General features: G+C 59.2%; 2 protein-coding genes across 3 annotated transcripts in view; one reads left to right on the top strand and one right to left on the bottom strand.

Annotated features, from left to right (window-relative positions):
- Nucleotides 1-996: 996 nt before the first annotated feature.
- Nucleotides 997-16,568, top strand: MYBBP1A (MYB binding protein 1a). Its single transcript, XM_081109315.1, has 26 exons — nucleotides 997-1,218; nucleotides 1,397-1,492; nucleotides 2,217-2,300; nucleotides 2,387-2,461; nucleotides 2,562-2,669; nucleotides 3,786-3,961; nucleotides 4,099-4,266; nucleotides 4,392-4,509; nucleotides 5,354-5,649; nucleotides 5,930-6,040; nucleotides 6,613-6,738; nucleotides 6,920-7,087; nucleotides 7,178-7,283; nucleotides 9,817-9,913; nucleotides 10,031-10,182; nucleotides 10,488-10,571; nucleotides 10,652-10,801; nucleotides 10,886-11,056; nucleotides 11,144-11,301; nucleotides 12,507-12,753; nucleotides 12,979-13,113; nucleotides 13,193-13,261; nucleotides 13,802-13,915; nucleotides 14,076-14,177; nucleotides 15,035-15,183; nucleotides 15,361-16,568. The coding sequence occupies exons 1-26, from the start codon at nucleotides 1,006-1,008 to the stop codon at nucleotides 16,076-16,078; spliced, it is 4,191 nt and encodes a 1,396-aa protein (XP_080965441.1). The 5' UTR covers nucleotides 997-1,005; the 3' UTR covers nucleotides 16,079-16,568.
- The window catches only part of SPNS2 (SPNS lysolipid transporter 2, sphingosine-1-phosphate), a gene marked incomplete at its 5' end in the record, with an annotated part of 37,181 nt that continues 35,577 nt past the window's right edge, over nucleotides 16,437-18,040 (bottom strand). For both annotated transcript variants that reach the window (XR_013996960.1, XM_081109316.1), the window contains one exon: nucleotides 16,437-17,982. The remainder of the gene's footprint in view (nucleotides 17,983-18,040) is intronic.

The raw sequence follows: 18,040 nt of genomic DNA, 5'->3' as shown, positions 1-18,040 counted from the left end.
GAGCAGCACAGGAGGCCCCACCCAGAGAGGCAGAGCCTGCGCTGATGTCTTTCAGCTCCCCCTGCTCTGCCCACCTCCTGTCTCCTAGGGCACCATATGTACAAGGCAAACCTCTTCATCTCACTTCCTAAAACAGGCAGCAGAGCAAGGAAGAGGTTAAGAGCGTGAGTAGGAGGTTCCCCAGGGCCTGGGTACAAAAAAGCTGGGTGTATGAAATTTAAATGCCAGGTTGGGCCCTGACCACCCCACCTCCCTCAGGGCTGGGGTCTCTCTGGACTACACCCTCCAAAGACAGCTTCTCAAGTTGACAAACGGGGTGACCAGTAGCCCCTCCATATATACACATTGTAAAAGGTATCTCTGATGTAATAGAACTCTAGATCCTGCCACCTCAATCTGCCCCCCACCCCTGCTTAGAAAGAAAATTCTTCCCCTGCTCAGTAAATGGTAGCACAATCTACCCACTCATTTTAGCCCTAAATCTGGCATCCATCTCTCCCCCCCACCCCTACCCACCCCCCACATCCATCACCCCCTACCAGCTCCAAATTAGCTGGACTCTGACCTGTTCTCATATTACCTTGACCCAATCCACCATTGTCTGTTCCTTCTGCTTCTACCTCTTCACTCCTACAATCCACCCCCCACCTCCCAATACAGCTGCAGTATAATCTTTTTAGAGTGTAAACAGAATCAAGACTTGCCCCTCCATAAAACCCTCCAACGACCCACCACAGTAAGGATAAAATTCAAACTCATTTACTGGTGCCAGAGCGAAAGGCCCTGACGGTCCCGGACCCGCCCAGCCTCTCCCGGCCCCGCCCAGCCTCTGCCGGACCCGCCCAGCCTCTCCCGGCCCCGCCCAGCCTCTCCCGGCCCCGCCCAATCTCTCCGGCCCCGCCCATCTCTTCCCGGCTGCGCTGTCCCCAGCCGACCCAACCCAGAGCGCACGCGCCGCGACCTGACCCGGAAGAGGCTGCCCCGGAGCCCACGTGTTCGCGGAGCATGGTGGCGGTGGAGATGGAGAAGCGGGACGGCGCCGCGGCTATGTCTCCCGGAGAGGCGGCGAAGGGCGGTGCTCGGCCTGCCGACCGCCAGGGCCTGCTGCAGCACAGCCGCGAGTTCTTGGACTTTTTCTGGGACATTGCGAAGCCGGAGCAGGAGACGCGGCTGCAGGCCACGGAGAAGTTGCTGGAGTATCTGCGCGCGAGACCGGAGGTATGGCGGCGGGGCCTGGGACCGGGCTGCGAGGGTCTCAGCAAAGAGGGGTTGGGGGTTGGGGCACATGGTCGCGAACCTGGATGTCCAGGTGAGCGCGGGCCAAAGGGCGGAGGCGGGAGGCGGGCGCGGTGCGATTCTCGTGACGGGTCGCCCCGGGAATGCGCTGGTTCCGCAGGGGTCCGAGATGAAGTACGCCCAGAAGCGCCTCATCGCTGGGCTCGGAATGGGGCGAGAAACCGCCCGGCCCTGCTACAGTCTGGCCTTGGCCCAGGTGAGATGGGGACTCCTGGAAGGGGACCGGCCGTGCCGGTCAAAACGGTGGGGAGTGAGGAGGGCAGATGTCTCGGTTGCAGGAAGGGATGGAGTCAGTGGTCTTCGGAGGGAGAAGTTGGGAGAGGTGACATCTGAGCTGATGGGACGCGTCCCCACGTGGAGGTGTAGAGAGTGTGTGAGCCAGGCATGTCTGTAGAGAAGCCCTGACAGGTGGATAGGAGGTTGAGCGGTTTTCTTCTTGGTACATGGATTGACCGACCTCTGAGTGCGCAGTTGACTGGGGGCAGTAAGCTTGGGAGTGGGTTCACTTCTCTCTGCAACGTCTAGGGCCCTCTGATGCCAAGTGCCGCTCAGCCAGTTATAGGCCGACCACTTCTGAGGAACTTAAAGAGCTGGAAGCGCAATAAAGATCATTCCTTTAGGGTCAGCCTGAGGGGAGCTCCGAGCAGGCTGTGGGAATAGAGTGTCTGGGAATCGATTGTCCGAAGGAGGTACTTTCCGCAACCTGGGTAGGCATGGGGCAGGGAGGCAAGGTTCAGCTCCTCTCCAGCAGCAGATGCCATCATCGGTGGGTAGCTTCAGAGGCATCCTCAGGGTTGGAGCAGGGATCCAAGGCCTCTGGGCAGAAACTGAAGGGAGAAGCAGGAGGAGGTTGCGATCTGTTGGGATGTGGCTGGGCCACCCCCCTGAGCCCTCTCCCCTCCTGCCACAACTCCTGGCAGTTGTTACAGTCTTTCGAAGACATCCCTTTGTGCAGCATCCTGCAGCAGATACAGGAGAAGCATGACCTGCGGACAGTTAAGAAGGTAAGAGCCAGTGTCCCCACGGAGGTCAGCAGCCCTGGGTGGCGGGTGCTTGGGGCCTTCTCACCGATGCCGGAATCCTTTTGCAGGTGATGAGGAGACCTGCTCTTTTTGCAAACCTGTTTGGGGTGCTAGCCCTCTTTCAGTCGGGCAGGCTGGTGAAGGTAAAAGCTTTGGGGGAACGGGATTATGTGGACTGGCTGGGGAGTGCTGGGTGACAGTGACACATCCTGCTCGAACCCTCTACCCTTTTGTGGGCACCAGGACTCAGAGGCACTGATGAAGTCCGTGAAGCTACTACAAACCCTGGCCCAGCACTACAACCACTTTCGGGAGCAGCCCCAGAAGGCCCTGGTGGACATCCTCTCTGAGGTATGGGTTTATGGGGTGTGGGACCTTGGGTAGCGAGCGCTACTCGTTATAGAGACATGGAGAAGACACGAGTTAATGTTAACTGGTGGAGATGCTCTAGAGCAGCACTGTTCCGTAGAAATACAAAAATGCGTAACTGACAGTAACTATATTACAAAGGTAAAAAAACAACACAAACACCAACTAGCTTAATGGCATACTTAATTAACCTGATACATCTATTAGGTTGCCTAAATAACAACCTAGTGTTACTTCAACATGCAATCAATATAAAAAGTTGTAGAAGTACTTTACATTCTTTTTGTCATGTTAAGTTTTTGAAAGCCAGTGTGTATGGTGCACTTAGAGCAAGTCTGTTCCGATGAGCATTTCCCAGGTGCTCAGTAGCCACTTGTACCCAATGGCTGCCATTTTGGACAGTGTAGTTACCAGAACAGCACCTGGCATGTTGCAACTATATTTAAACATGTTTGCTGTTGTTTTGGGCCCGAACTGGCCCCTCAGGGGGGAACCCCCTCCCCACTGCCCTACTTGGGAAATGGAGATAGGCTAATACCTGGAACCTTTTGCTACTGGGGAAAAGGCAAGGACAGCAAAATACTGGGCTCCAGCTTTCTGCACGGTTCTGGCTGCAGAATCAGAGGATCTGAATTTGAACCCCAGCTCTCCACTTGGGGTTCCTTATATAAGAAATGGGCTAGTCCTGAAAAACGTGAAAGAGGAATGATAAAAATGGTGACCCCAAACCAATTGGCATCAGTGGGGTGCTTATTAAAAACCCAGCTTCCTGCCCTAGCCGGTTTGGCTCAGTGGATAGAGCATCGGCCTGCAGGCGGCATGCGGGAGGCAGCCACTCAGTGATTCTCTCTCATTATTGATGTTTCTATCTCCCTCTCCCTTCCTCTCTGAAATCAATAAAGAAATATATTTTAAAAACAGTTTCCTGAGACTTGGAAATTGGAGCTTTTTAACAAATACTCTCTGATGATTTTGATGCCTAGCAAGGGGGATTGTGGCTCCCCCACCTCAGATTGGCACTGTACCAAGGCCCTCGAGGGAGCCCATAGGCCTCTCTTCACAGGAGAAGAGACAGGGTGCTGTGTCTCCCCACCCCAGGTCCCGGAGGCCATGTGGCAGGAGCTCCTGCCGAAGGTTCTCAAGCCCGACTTGAATTCAATACTTGGCTCCCCTGAGCACCTGGAGATCTTCCTCTTGGCCCAGCAGAAGGTGCCCGTGCAGCTGGAGAAGCTCATGGGATCGGTCAACCTATTGTCGGATGAGAATATCCCCAGGTGTGAGGGAGGGGGGCGGGTTTCTGAGGCCAAGGGGCTGCATCTGGCCATTCACGGATTTGCAGTATGGCCTGGGCTGTCCCTGCTTCCCTTGTCTGCTCGGTGGATGCCACCTGAGTCCCCTCTGCCGTCCACAGACTGGTGACTGTGCTGAAGATGGCCGCCAACTCTGTGAAGAGGGAGCGCAAACTGCCCGCTGTGGCTCTGGACCTGCTCCGCCTGGCGCTTCGGGAAGACAAGTTCCCATGGTTCTGGAACGAAATTGTGGAACAAGGGCTGCTGAAGAAGCAGTTCTGGCCGGCCAGGTGCCTGTGACGCGTCTCCAGTCTTGACCCCTCTTTCCTGTTTGTTAGGCTGAGGTGGGTTGGCAGTCCCAAAGTCCACCCAGGGGAGCTGAGGGCTCTGACCAGGCTCTGTCACGCACCCTTAGCTACGTGTGTTTCCGCCTGCTGGGCGCGTCCTTGCCCATGCTGTCCAAGGAGCAGCTGCAGCTGGTGATGCGAGGAGACACGATCCGACATTATGGGGAGCACGTGGTCACTTCTAAGGTGGGTGCCACCCCTGCAGCCCCCACTGCCAGAAACAGCCAGGCTTCCTGCTAAGCAGGGGGGTGGGCCGCCTCAGGGATCAGTCAGCTTCTGGAATACAAGGTTGCTCTTTGCTCCAGCATCAGGGGTCTTCCTGCCCCTGGTCCTGCCTGGTAGGGGTAAGCACAACTGCTTTTGGAAGGAGCCTGGGAGCTGGGTGTCCCTTCCCTCTGCCCCTCCGAGCAGAATTTCGCCAAGGTCGGCCCTTCTGCCCTCGGCAGAGGCATTTCAGCCAGCAGCCTGCCCAGACCCCCATCCACCCCTGTGTCGATCTTAACACTGTCCATGCATCCTTCACTGAGCTAAGCACTCAACAGGGGAGTCAGGTGGTGGTTAGGAGCATGGGATGGGGGACCAGACCACAGTCCCCGTCCTGGCTCCACCACTCACTGCTCTGTGAGCCCACCCAGGGTGCTTCCCGGCCCCGTGCCTGCCTCTCCCTGTCCGAGGAGAGGAGCGGAGCTTCCTCAGAGCTGTTGTGAAGATGTTCTCTTAAAGCAGGAAGCATGGCTGGGTTTGCTCCTCGCCGGCTCATTCCACCCTCACAAGCAGCTTTGGAGAGCTGCCTCCTGTTAGAATCCGGGGCGGGCTGGTGGGGGCGGGGGCAGACCAGAAAGTAAAGAGCACAGGCTGGGAGGCCCCGCCAACCGGGCCCACATCCCGGTTGTACCAGTCAGAGCCCCCGGAAATTACTTCTGAGCCTTTTATTGGCTGCACGAGGGAGAGGCACTGGCTGGGCCTCGTGTACCCTGTGGCGGAAGAGGCTGGCAGGGCTGTCGGTCAGTGCAGTGCCTGACTCTTGCAGTACCCGGGCCAGTTCAAGTTTGCTCCAGAGATGAACGAGTACGTTGGGACCTTCCTGGAAGGCTGCCGAGATGACCCCGAGAGGCAGCTGGCTGTGCTGGTGGCCTACACTTCCATCACCAACCAGGGCCTCCCCGTGGTGCCTACCTACTGGCGGGTCGCGCGGTTCCTGAGTTCCCCCGCCCTCAAGGGCTATGTGGCCTGGCTGCGGGACATGTTTCTGCAGCCTGACCTGGACTCCTTGGTGGACTTCAGCACCGGCAATCAGAAGAAAGCCCAGGATGCTTCGATCCACGGGTGAATGGGCCCAGCAGGGCAGGGAGGGGCCCAGGGCTCAGGAGTGGGCTTCCTGGGCCTGCTGAGCCCAGGGACCAGGACTCTCCCTCCTACATGGAAGGGGAGGAAAGATGGTGGGGAGCTGAGCCATAGCTCTCAAAGAAGGCCTCGGTTTCCTCACGTGTTCCCATGCTGGTGTTAAGAGGGCGGAGGTCTTGGTGTTCCTGTCTCCAAAATGGGCAAAGGAGTACCATTTTTACCATGGCTGAATGGCTCCTGTGACCTGGCTTCTGCCCTCCAGGCCTGAGCGAGCTGTGTTCCGGCTGCGGAAGTGGATCATCCTCCGCCTGGTCAGCATCGTGAACAGCTTGCACCTGGAGAAGGAGGAGGCCTTGATTGAGGAGGTGGCCAGGTGTGAGACGTGCTCAAACCACAACCCCCCATGGGTGGAGCGGCCGAAGAGTTGGGCCTCTTGCCTAGTCCTAGTTTGGGTCGCCCCTGGAGCCAGAAGTGTTGGGGTCAGGTTGTCCATGGGGAGCCGGCAAGCCATCCCTGTCCCTTAGGCAGAAGGGATTTGGGAGAAATTCCTTGGGAGCCTGTGAAAGGAAGGGACCCAGGAAGTGCAAGGCTGCAGGGGCCTCGCAGGCTCCGAGTGTCCCATGGGCAGCCTCTGCACATGGACAGGGTCAGGGAGGTCTCACCATTGGCCTCACCTTGCCAGGTGCTCATTCGGCTCTCACTGCAGTCCCAGGGGGGTAGCCCGTGTTTGCAGAAACAATGGTGTGACTTGGTTGAGGTCACACAGCCTTGAGTGGGTCTTGGTTCCAAGGGAGGGATGTTGGCTCCAGATCTGAGAAGTGTCTACTTCTCTTCGGAGTGGCTCCCTCCTCTGCCTCCAGGCCTTCGGTGGTGCCATCTAAGAAGGGGCTGGTGAAACTGGGTGGCACTAACCGGTAACACGGCTTGATCTCCCACCTTCCCCAGGTTTTGCTTTTTCCACTCGTTCTTTGAAACAAAGAAGCCCACATCCCAGATCCCTGAAACTGGGCAGCAGTTCTCCTTCCCTATGGAGGGCCGGGCCCGATCGGTGGTCAGCATTGCCTTCTTCAGGTAGGTCACGGGCAGCTCTGGAGAAGCTGAGGGTGGGCTGGCAGGGCTGGAAGGTGGCCTTGGGTGCTTCTCTCTCCAGTTCTAAGCTGGGAGAAACGCTGGCGTTCCAGTGGGTCAGGGTGTGGGGCTGGGACGGGCGGCCGTGTTTACTAACCCCGCCGGTGACCCTGCCCTCCCCCAGCCTGCTGCAGACCCTCAGCACACAGTTTAAGCAGGCTCTGGAGCAGACCCAGGACAAGCAGCCCTGGACCTACCGCCTGGTACAGTTTGCCGACATGCTACTGAACCACAGCCGCAACGTGTCCCCCCTGGCGCCCTTCACTACGCAGCAGCGCCAGGCCTGGACCCGGTGAGGGGTGGGATTTCCAGAGGGTGGGTGGGTCGCTCTGGGGTCTGACACTGGCAGCCGTGGCCTGAGAGCATGCCCGTCTCCCACCAGGATGCTACAGACGCTGAAGGAACTGGAGGCTTGCTCCTCAGAGGCCAAGGCCAAGGCCACTGCCTTTCAGCACCTGCTACTCCTGGTGGGCATCCACCTTTTCAAGGTACGGCACCTGGACAGGAGGGGCTGTGGACGTGGGGTCGGGGCCCTAAGGCTTCCTCCCGAGCAGCTTGAGGGCTTTGCCAGGGAAGGCTCTGGGGAGCTGAACTTTTAGGGAGTTTAGTGCCAGCAGCTCTTCTCACCCTCGTGATTTCTTCTTAACTCTGAACCTTCATTTCTCAGTTGCCGTACAATATTCGTTTCAGGTGTACAACGTAGTGATGAGAGATTTCTGTAACTTACAGAGTGATCGCCCTAGTAACACTAGTACCCCCTGACACCATGCGTAGTTATTACAGTTTACTGACTATACCCACCCACAGTGCTGTACTGCATATTCCCATGACTACTTTCTTATGTCTGGCGATTTGTGCTTCTAAATTTCTGCCCCCTTTTCACCCATCCTCCCAGTCACCCTCACACCTGACAATTATCAAAGTGTTCTCTGTACCTATGAGTTTGTTTCTGTTTGCTTGTTTTTTGTTTTTTTAGGTTCCACATCTAAGTGAAGTCATATGGTATTTGTCTTTCTCTCTCTGCCTTATTTCGTTTAGCATAATACCCTCTAGGGCAGCCAGGGGCAAACTACGGTCTTGGTAGAGTGGCCTTAAGTCATAGGTATCCCGTGGGGCCCAGTGGCTTAGCCTCCCTGGTTGGCCGCGCTGGGTGCGCCAGGTGTGTCCCTAGTGTGGGCTGTGTGTGTGCTGTTATAGTTGAGCTTTGATTGCTGTGGGCTGTGGGAGGGATTGACCCTCAGGCTGAGTGTCTGAGGACTGGCCATGACTAAAGTGGAGGAACTGTTGTGTGGGGACTGGCCCCACAGAGCAGGATTTGCTGTGGCCAGGCTCCGATGCCTGCTGAGTCCACCCTTGGGTGTGCCATTTGGAGGTGGTTGGGCGGTGCTCTTGGGAGAGGCTGGTGCAGCCAAGTTCAGCAGTGGCCTTTGCTTTGCCTAGGGTTACCTGGTATGAGCTTCAAAGCGATCTGCAGACGATTGCCACTTGGCGGTGCCGGGGAAAGGCTAGCCTGCACACTGAGGCAGCTACCACTAGTGCAGGCTTGGGCTGCTTAGCAAGAGGTCTGAGGCCAGAGGCTCCTTGTTTAGGGTTTGTGAGCTTTTGTGAGATTTTTAGGAAAGTCCACGTCATGAGCCAAAACAGGCTGTTAGTGTGGAAAAGGCACTGGAAGCACTGAGTGGGCCCGAAAGCTGGATGAGGCAGGGTCTCAGGGAATCCCCAGGCCTGGGCAGACCATGTTAGCCAGGTTAATGGAGACTCAGATATGTTGCCTGCTCTGTAGGGGAAAGGCTCACAAAAAGGAACAGTGGCCTGCGCCAGACAATTCCGTTCCTCCCTATATATCTCTTGCACTTTTAGAGCGGTTAGGGACTCCAGCATCCCTCTGTCCCATCAGCCACAACCTCCGCTGGTTTTCATAGGCAGAAGTTACGGGGACTTCTCTTCCCAGCACTGGAACCCTAGGCTGGGAGCCCATTGTGGTGCCGGGACCCTTTACTCCTCAGCGGAGGTCTCCACAGCCGAGATACGCCTCCCAATTTTTAACCACAATACATGGGTGTGGGGCCAGCCCCTTCCATGTCTCTGCCCTCCTACCAGCCTCGCTTCTTGTGTACATTCTTAATTCTGGGACTTCTGTTCAGCTAGTTTTCAGGCTGTTCTCAATTATGGTTGTTCTGTAGTGGTACTTTTTTTTAAAGCTTTTTAAAAATATGTTTTTATTGATTTGAGAGAAAAATGAAGGGTAAGGGAGAGAGAAACATTGATGTAAGAAGCATCAATCGGCTGGGGATCCATGGCCCTGGCCAGGTGGCTCCACTGGAGTGTCATCCCATACACACAGTGCTGTGGTTCGATCCCCAGTCGGGGTGTATATGGGAGGCAACAAGTCATATTCTGTCTCTCTCTCCCTCCCTCCTTCCTCTCTCTCTAAAATCAATAAAAACATCTCCTCGGGTGAGAGTTTTAAAAAAAGAAAAGGTGCCTACACAGCCAGGGAGCTGGAGACGAAGGTGGCCAGAGCGCTGGGCTTCTATTCCGGCCTGTTCTGTGACCCCTGGCCCCAACATTAAACCCCCACTGCATGGTGAGGGAGAACTCCGCCATTTCAGTACCATGGATCACACAGGCTGGTTTTAGAGCCCCCGCATCCCTAAAGGGTAGGTGGCTGGAGTCTGGGCTTGTCCCCAACAAGACGGGTTAAATGAGTTTAAATTACATTAGTTAAAATTAATGACTTTCCATTTTTTCTATGTAGTAATGTTGAACTAAGAGTAGGAGGAACAACCTAGAATTGTGAACCTTAAACATGGGGCCTGCTGGCTTCCTGTGACTGCCCAGCCATCCTTGTCCAGCTCTGTCTCTCTGGTGTCCAGCTGGGGTCCTCCTGGCTGGTGAGGGTGACTGGCCAAGGCACGCTGCCATGTTCTCGGCCTCTGATGATGCAGCAGCTCCCCTGGACTGGCCCCTCCCCTGGGAATGGGGATGGGGCTCGGCTCCTGATTTCTGCCCTCCCCACAGAACCCCACAGAGAGCTGCGAACTCCTAGGTGACATCCAGACCTGCATCCAGAAGAGCCTGGGGGAGAAGACACGCCGGACCCGCTCCAAGGCCGCCAGTGGGTCCTTGCCCCTTGGGGGGAGCGAGGAGGAATGGGCAGGGCACATCCTGGGCACAGCGGGGACCAGGATGGGACAGCGCTGCCTGCCCGGACTCAGACCTCTCCCGCTTGCAGAACCCCAGGAGCCGCCATGGGTGGAGGTGCTGGTGGAGATCCTCCTGGCCCTCCTGGTCCAGCCCAGCCACTTGATTCGCCAGGTGGCCCGGAGCGTGTTTAGCCACGTCTGCGCCCACCTGACTCCACGTGCCCTGCAGCTAATCCTGGATGTAAGTTGGGGCCTTTGGGGAAAAGGGTCCCAGGAGGTGGCTGTCCAAGCACCAGGGCTGCCACATCAGCTCCTGGTCCTCCCTGGAACCTGCAGAGTGCGTGGGGGCCTCGTCGCTCTGCTGCCGTGCAGCCCTGACCAGGAGGTGCTGGCGTTGGGCATGGAGAGTGTAGCCTCACCTCCTGGGCTTCACTTTCCTGCCTTGACCTTTTGGCCGAGACTGGACTGGGCAAGGCCAGGGAAGTTAGTCGAGAGGGCCCAGTGGTCTGAGGAGGTAAAGTGTCAGCATCTGGGAATACCCTGCAGGTGCTAAACCCAGAGCAGAGCGAGGACGAGGACGACAACGTGGTGGTCACGGACGATTCCGAGAAGCAGCTGGAGAATGAGGAGGTACTTGCCAGCAAGGGGCGGCGCGGGGTGGGCAGGCACGTGGTGTGCAGTGGGGACTACTACACACCAGCCACCCACAGGACGAGAACTCTGAGAGCGAGGACAACAAAAACTCGGAGAGTGAGTACGGGAGTGAAGAGGAGGAGAGTGATGAGGAGGATCGCGACGGGGACGTCGACCCCGGCTTCCGGGAGCAGCTGATGGCCGTGCTGCAGGCAGGGAAGGCACTGGTGAGCAGAAGCTCGGAGACTCCTGTCCCTGTCTGTCTGCATGTGCCCGGAGGCCAGGCTGCTCACTGGGCATCTGTCGCTCAGGGTGGAGTCGATGACGATGACGATGAGGAGCTGGGGGACGAGGCCATGATGGCGCTGGACCAGAACCTCGCCAGCCTCTTTGCCGAGCAGAAGCTGCACATCCAGGCCCGGAGGGACGAGAAGAACAAGCTGCAGAAGGAGAAGGCGCTCCGGCGGGACTTCCAGATCAGGGTGAGCCGAGAGCCAGCCTGAGCGCCTCCGACGCTGTCCAGCCCCATCGCCTCCCACACCTCACTGAGCCCACCCGTCCCGCCACAGGTCCTGGACCTGATTGAGGTGCTGGTGACCAAGCAGCCCGAGAACCCCCTGGTCCTGGAGCTGCTCGAGCCGCTGCTGAACATCATCCGGCGCAGCATGCGCACCAGCAGCACCAAACAGGAGCAGGACCTCCTGCACAAGACGGCCCGCATCTTCACGTGAGCCCGGGCGGGTGGGCGGGGACCGCTGACGGGCCCCAAAACCCACGCTCCGAGGAGCACTAGGCCTTCGGGGTTTCCCAAGTAAAACGGTAGAAGCCAGGTTTCCAGAGGGGGCCCTCTCCGCTCTCGAGGTTCACTGCTCTGCCCTGAGAGCACGTGTCACTCAGCCACCCCCCCACAGGCCGCTTCATCATCCATCGCCCACACGGAGCAGCTCTGCGCTAGAGCAGCAGTCCTCGGGGAGCCCCAGCCCTCAGGGTCCCTGCAGTTGGGAAACCAGACTGTCGATCCGGCAGTGACACCCTGGAATTGTGGGGGCGGGGTAGGGTAGTGGGTAAGAGACAGTGGGGGCACAGGGTGGTGAGGGCACTAACCCGGTCTCAGGGTGAGGGCCGGCCGGCTGGGGAAGCGTCAGCAGTGCTGGGACCTGTAGAGGCCGTCATGCCTGCGGCCACGGGTGAGGCAGAAGGGCCAGCGGGGAGCCGGTCGGGTGCAGCTGGGACGTGAGAGTCCTGTGGACCTCTAGCTGTGTTAGGAGCCACAGACGTTTCACCAAGGGCTCGGGCAGGGGGCAGGGCTGGCCTGCCCTTTAAGGAATGGGTGGCAGCATGGGCGGCACTAGCGCAGGGAGCCCAGCCAGAGGGACGAGAGGGGGCAGGTGCCGGCCTGCCTTCAGAGCACAGGCGTGCTGGGAGACGAAGGCCCAGGGACGGGAGATGCCGGGTACACAGACTAGCGCAGGTGGGGAGAGTGTGACGGACGGTGCACCCCAACTCTTTTGTGCCAGCTTCAGGCCACACCTTCTCCGCTCCTCCTGCCACCTGCTTGGGTACCCTTGGTCTTGCTTAGTGTCCTAACCTTTCGTCGCTACTGTGTTCCCAGCCCTGCGGGGCCGTGCAGGTTCTGAGTACATAGACCATGGTCTTGCTTTATGAAGGGCCTGAAAGCCCAGGGGAGAGAGGTGTAGACAGATGTGGACCCGGTCGGGGGTGTTGAGCCCAAGGCCCAGGGGGCCCGTTCCGGAGCAGATCTGCAGCTGGCCCTGGACCTCCCACTAAGCCTTAGTCAGATCCCTTTCCTCTCTAGGTGTCGATTCCCCACCTGGGAAATGGGCTTGGGGTCCCTATTGGGGGGTGGCTTTGCTTGGGAGCAGGGGTGGGAAGAGAATGTTGTAACTAGTTGTGCCCCTTACCTCCCCGCAGACACCACCTGTGCCGCTCCCGGCGTTACTGCCGTGACGTGGGCAACTGCGTGGGGACGCTGTCCACCCAGGTGGAGCGGCTGGTGCAGCAGGCTGCTCACCAGGCCGACTCCTCCGTCGCCCTCTACTACTTCAACGCCTCCCTCTACCTGCTCCGGGTGCTGAAGGGCAACACCGCTGACAGGTCCATCCACAAGCCCCAGAAGAAGGAGAAAGCTGGCACCAGCACCAAGCCCAAGGGCCCCGAGGTGAGCAGGCCCTGGCCCAGAGGGCTCAGCCTACTAGTAGGAAGTGCAGTGCCGGTAGATAGGAGCAGACTCCAGGCAGCAGCCGGGACCACCTGCCTGTTTCACAGATGGGGACTTGAGGCCGTGACTTCCCAAGGGCCCAGCTTTCAGCCTCCTGGAGGCGGCCCAGGCTCGGCTCCCAACCAGGGCTCCCTCTCCCTGGCATTAACCGGTGCGCTCGCGCAGGTGGCCCAGGCTGCCAGCTGCTTGGATTTGAACCTCGTGACCCCGATCTACTCATCAGCGCTGAGCTCCTTCCTGACCAAGCGCAACAGCCCGCTCAGCGTTCCCATGTTCCTCAGTCTCTTTTCCCGGCACCCGGTGAGTGTAGGGGCCGGCCCACCCCTCGGGCCCTGCTCACCCCGTTCCCCGTCTCACAGCCCTGCCATTCCCTCCCTAGATGCTCTGTAAGAGCCTGCTCCCTGTGGTGGTCCAGCATGTGACGGGCCAAACGCGGCCTCGCCATCAGGTAGGGCCTGTCTGAACTACCCACTCGACTCACTTCTGGGTGTTTGTGAGGCCCAGGAGTGCCCTGCTGACTCAGGGCAGGCAGGCTCACCGCACCCCTGTCCATGTGGCCTGAGCCCTCCGACTCCATAGCGCTCACACTCTGGCTACCCGCTCAGGTCCTAGCAGACAGGGCAGGGCGAGGACGGAGACGAGGCTGGGGAGGCTGGAGGAAGACAGTAGTGAGTCGCGAGAGGGCAAAACTTCTCAATCCAGGTTGCTACCTCTACCCAGCTGAGAGCCTTGCTCCCGCACCCCAGGCCTCTGTTCCCCCACCCCCCTAAGAAGAGGGGACAGGAGCAGATGACTTCTGAGCCCAGAGCTCTGTGGTGCCAACCCAGGCAGGTTGGAGCCAGAGCAGCAGGTGCCCCTCCCCCAACCTAGTGTTGCCTTGGCCTCAGGAGGTGCCCAGCAGGCTGCCAGAGCTCTTGGGGTCCCCTGTGGTTCCCTAAGCCTTGGCCAGCATGCCCAAGCTCCTGGTGACCACTTTCCCCCACCCCAGGCCCAGGCCTGCCTGCTGCTCCAGAAGACCCTGCCCATGCGGGAGCTGAGACTGTGCTTTGAGGACCCCGAGTGGGAGCAGCTGACCGGCCAGATCCTGGCAAAGGTCACGGAGGTAACAGCCACAGGGCTCCCCTTCCACCCCCCATCAGGAGTTGTTCTCTCAGAGGAGGGAGGATTACCGGGACACTAAGCCTGGGGGTGGCTGGGGGTTGGGAGACACTTGGTCACATGGGAAGCGCTCGAGTGGCTCAGCCTGGCCACCTTCTCCTCAGAATCTGCGGGCCCTGGGGGAGGCGCAGACCAAGTCGCAGCAGCTGAAGAACCGGTCCTCCTTGGAGCTGCTCAACACCCTCCTCTGGATTATTAATCATGAGGTGAGCTGGAGGGAGGTCACAGGGGAAGGTTCTGGATGCCACGTGGGGGAGGTTCAGGCTGCCAGGGGAGGAATCGGGCTCTTTCTGTGTTTAGAGAGCCGTGGACACAGGTGCTTGACTTGGGAGGGAGAGTGCCCACCTGTGCCTGGCCAGGGTCAGGGTAGGAGGCTGTGCTGGTGTTGGTGCTCCAGTCAGAAAGCTGAGGAGGTGAGGGTTCCTGGTGGGCAGCGTCAGGAGGAGCCAGTTCCCAGGCCTGCAGAGATGGGCCAGGGGCCATCAGAATGGGGCGGTGGCAGCTGTGGCTTAGTGTCTGGGTCCCTCAGTCTGGCCCAGAGGGAGAGGTCTGGGAGTTCCGGCATAGACACTGGCCAAGGCCCACATGCAGGGCAAGCTTGCTGAGGGTGCTGGAGGGAGCAGGTGGGGCCAGGGCAGGGCCTTGCCGAACAGCGGGGGACCTGAAAAGCAGCTGAGTGGCAGCAAAATGCCAGGAGGAAAGGGTGTTCTGGAAGCCAGTGGGTTTCACATAACCCATCCCGTCTGTGGCAGGGAGGGTGAGATGGGTAGAAGGGATGTGGCCACCCTCGCGTCATTGCATGGGGCCGCCAGAGGGGCGGGCTGAGAGGGAGGGAGGTGCGGGCGCAGAGATCGGAGCTTCTGGCTGTAGGGAGAGGGAATGAATGCGGCACCTGGGGCTCCTTTTCTTCCTAAGGCAAGTGAAACTGGTGACTCACAGGCAGGAGTGGCTGAGGGTACAGAAGGGGGCGCGGGGGTCCCTGGAGAGGCAGTCATTGGTCAAGGGTGGGAAGAAGCCCCGCCTCCCATGTCCACGCTGACCACAGCTTTCCCACCTCCCGCAGAAGCTGACCTTGGACCTGACCGTTGTGCGGGGCGTGCTGCAGAGCCAACAGCAGTACCTGCAGCACAGGGTGCAGCAGAAGGAGCAAGTGGCCGGGTCCAGCCGCCTCTACAACATTTACTGGCAGGCCATGAAGGTCCTCGGAGTCCAGTAGGTTCTGGGAGGAGGGCCCACACACCTTGGGAGGGCTGGAGCGACCCCACGCTGCACACATTCTGACTTGGCGTGCCCGGTGTGGGCAGTTGGGTCCCGTGGGCCACAGAGATGGAGGACACTCTTATCTCTGCCCTCACCAGGTGCTTCCTTACTTTGCTCACTTCCTCCCAGGCGCCCCAAGTCGGAGAAGAAGGAAGCCAAGGAAGTTAGTGCCACGCAGAGCCCTGTTAGCATGAAACGGAAGAAAAAGGGATTCTTGCCGGAGACCAAGAAGCGCAAGAAACGCAAGTCAGAGGGCACCACACCGGAGGAGGAGGCCAAGCCTGCAGCCACCGGCGGGGACCAGCCCCAGCCCCCGCCCCCCAGCACAGGCAAGAAGAGGAAAAGGAAGAAGGCTAAGGTTGCAGCCCAGGCCCAGGCGGAAGGGACGCCTGCCACCGAGAGTCTGTCCCCAGAGCCCCCGGCCAAGACCCCAAAGCTGCGGAAGAGAAATCGGAAGCTGTCCCAGGTGAACGGAGCCACACCTGTGTCCCCCACGGAGCCTGTTGTGGAAAAGCAGTATCAGAAGGAGCTGCCCCAAAAGGGGGTCGCAGGCAAATCGCCACAGTCGGCGCTGCAGCCCCCGGCCAAGACCCCAAAGCTACAGAAGAGAAATCGGAAGCTGTCTCAGATGAACGGAGACACGCCTGTGTCCCCCACGGAGCCTGCTATCGAAAAGCAGTATCAGAAGGAGCTGCCCCAAAAGGGGGTCTCCGGCAAATCGCCACAGTCGGCACTGCCGCGGAAAAAGGCAAGATTAAGGTTGTCTTTGGCCAACAGGAGCCCCAGCTTTCTCCAGAGTGGGGCCAAGAAAAAGAAAGCACAGCTGCGGAAGGCGACGAAGCCCTGAGTGCCGGCCCTGCCCCTCGGCCCTCCCCGTCAGCCCTAGAGACTCCTATTTTTTCACCAGGATTTCAATAAACCAGCCACTCTGAGGTACTGCCTTCTGGTAGTGGGGGGAGAGGGTCTGCGGGGAGGTCCTGCTGCAGCAGGGGCAACCCGAGTCCTTTCCTGCATGACCTGGGCTGCTGTCCTTCTCAGCCCAGAACACGTGTACGTTGTATGGGGCTGGGACCCTGGCTCCTGGCAGTGTGGGCCAGCTCGTAGACCCCCCACCAGTGCAGGCCTGGCCACAGGCTGGCTGAGCACAGGTGTGACCACTCCTTGTGCCCTCCCCCCACGCTGCTTTCCTGCAAGAGCCACCAGAGCATGATTTAAATAGGTTTATTTCTTCATTTACAAGAGGAATATATTTGGCTTCTCTTAAGACTCTGAGATTCACAATCAGCAGCTCTAAAAAATAAAGGAGCAGTTTGGCTTCCGGAAGGAAGAGGAGGCAACACTTGGACCTGGTTCTTGTACAACAAGAAAACATTGCTGGGGCCCCAGTTGAGGCTGGGCTGGGGGTGGAGGCCAGGCTGGTCTTTAGGGATCCCACCCCCTCGCTAGGCCCCCCAGGGTGCCCCAGAGCATGGCAGGGAGTGGGGTTTCCAGTAGCTTCCACACCACTGAAGCCACACCGGCCAGTAACTACAGGGCAGCGAGCATTGTCTAGGCTGGCTCAGAGCGGCTCCTGGCCACTAGGCCCAGCACGTGTGCAGGGAGGGAGTGGAGCGGAGCAGACATGAGAAGCTGCACGCTGGGGACCAGGGCTCAGGTGACATTTGGCAGCTGCACCCTGCATGAGGGTGGGGTGGCATATGCAGACAGGACCACAGGGTGGCCAGCGGCTGGGGGCAGTAGTGGGCTGTGGAAATGCGCGTGAGCAGTGGCAGCTGATGTTGATGGAGATGGTTCTGGGATGTCAGCCTCCACCAGGCTACTCCCTGGGTCAGGAAGCTGAGTGGAAGGCTGCTTCCTCTGGCTGTCAGAGCCCTGGCCACTGCCCCAGGGATTCTGGGAATGGTCCCCCAGGGCCCTGCCCCTGGAAAGAGTCTAGAGTGGGGCAGGAGTGGTCTGGCTCCTGTGGGGGGTTCAGGAGATGAACAGGTTTTCCAAGGGCTTCAAGGAGCCCTGTGTGGTGGGCACCCCCAGTGATCTCAGGCCTGGGGCACAGGTGGCTTGTAGCAAGCACCAGGGCCTTCACCCCTGGTGATGCCAGCTCCTTGTTGGGGTGGTCCCCACCTGAGGGACCCAGGCTGTGCCCAGACAAAGCCACTGAGACAAGTGCCCTCTAGAGTGACCGCCAGGCTAGGAAGTTCTCAGCAACAGCTGCCCAGCTCTGCCAGGTTGAGTCCAGAGGCCCAGCCGAAAGGCTACGGTCCCCACACCAGGGAGCCTCAGAGCCTGAAGGGCCACCCCGAGGCCGGGACGACCTCTCTGCGCAGTCCGGGAGCTAATGGGTCTTCAGAGCTGCTGGTGGTGCCTTGCCCGGCCAGCTGCACTGCAAAGTCTGACTCCCTGGCCCCGCAGTCTGCGGAGGTCAGGGCCTGGCCCAGGATCATATAAGCTGGTGACAGGCCAGGCTCTCTCCACACACTCACTGGGGGCTGTCTTCTCCCTGGGTCCCAGCGGCCCTGCAGGCCAAGCCCAGGGCTGGGGGTCTGTCTGACCACGTGGCCCCAGCACACACAGCCTTCCAGGTTAGTGGAGGACACGGCCTCGTGGAGCCACGGCCACTCAGCTGTCCCAGACCAGAGCTGGGCGTCCAGCCGTGGGTCCCGTGGGAAGCTGGGCAGCCCAGCAGGACTGGGAAGCTGAAGGACACTTCCCAGACTAGGTGGGAGCGAGCATTCTTCATAGTTCCAGAGGCACCTAGAGGGAAGGGGGGTCAGAGGTCAGAGGTGGGGCTTTGGGAGGCATTTTTAAAGCT

The sequence above is a fragment of the Myotis nattereri genome (assembly GCF_964212035.1).
Source record: "Myotis nattereri genome assembly, chromosome: 16".
In the NCBI taxonomy this organism is placed as follows: Eukaryota; Metazoa; Chordata; class Mammalia; order Chiroptera; family Vespertilionidae; genus Myotis; species Myotis nattereri.
Note: the sequence above shows the minus strand (reverse complement) of the source record. Positions and strands in the feature narration are given on the sequence as shown.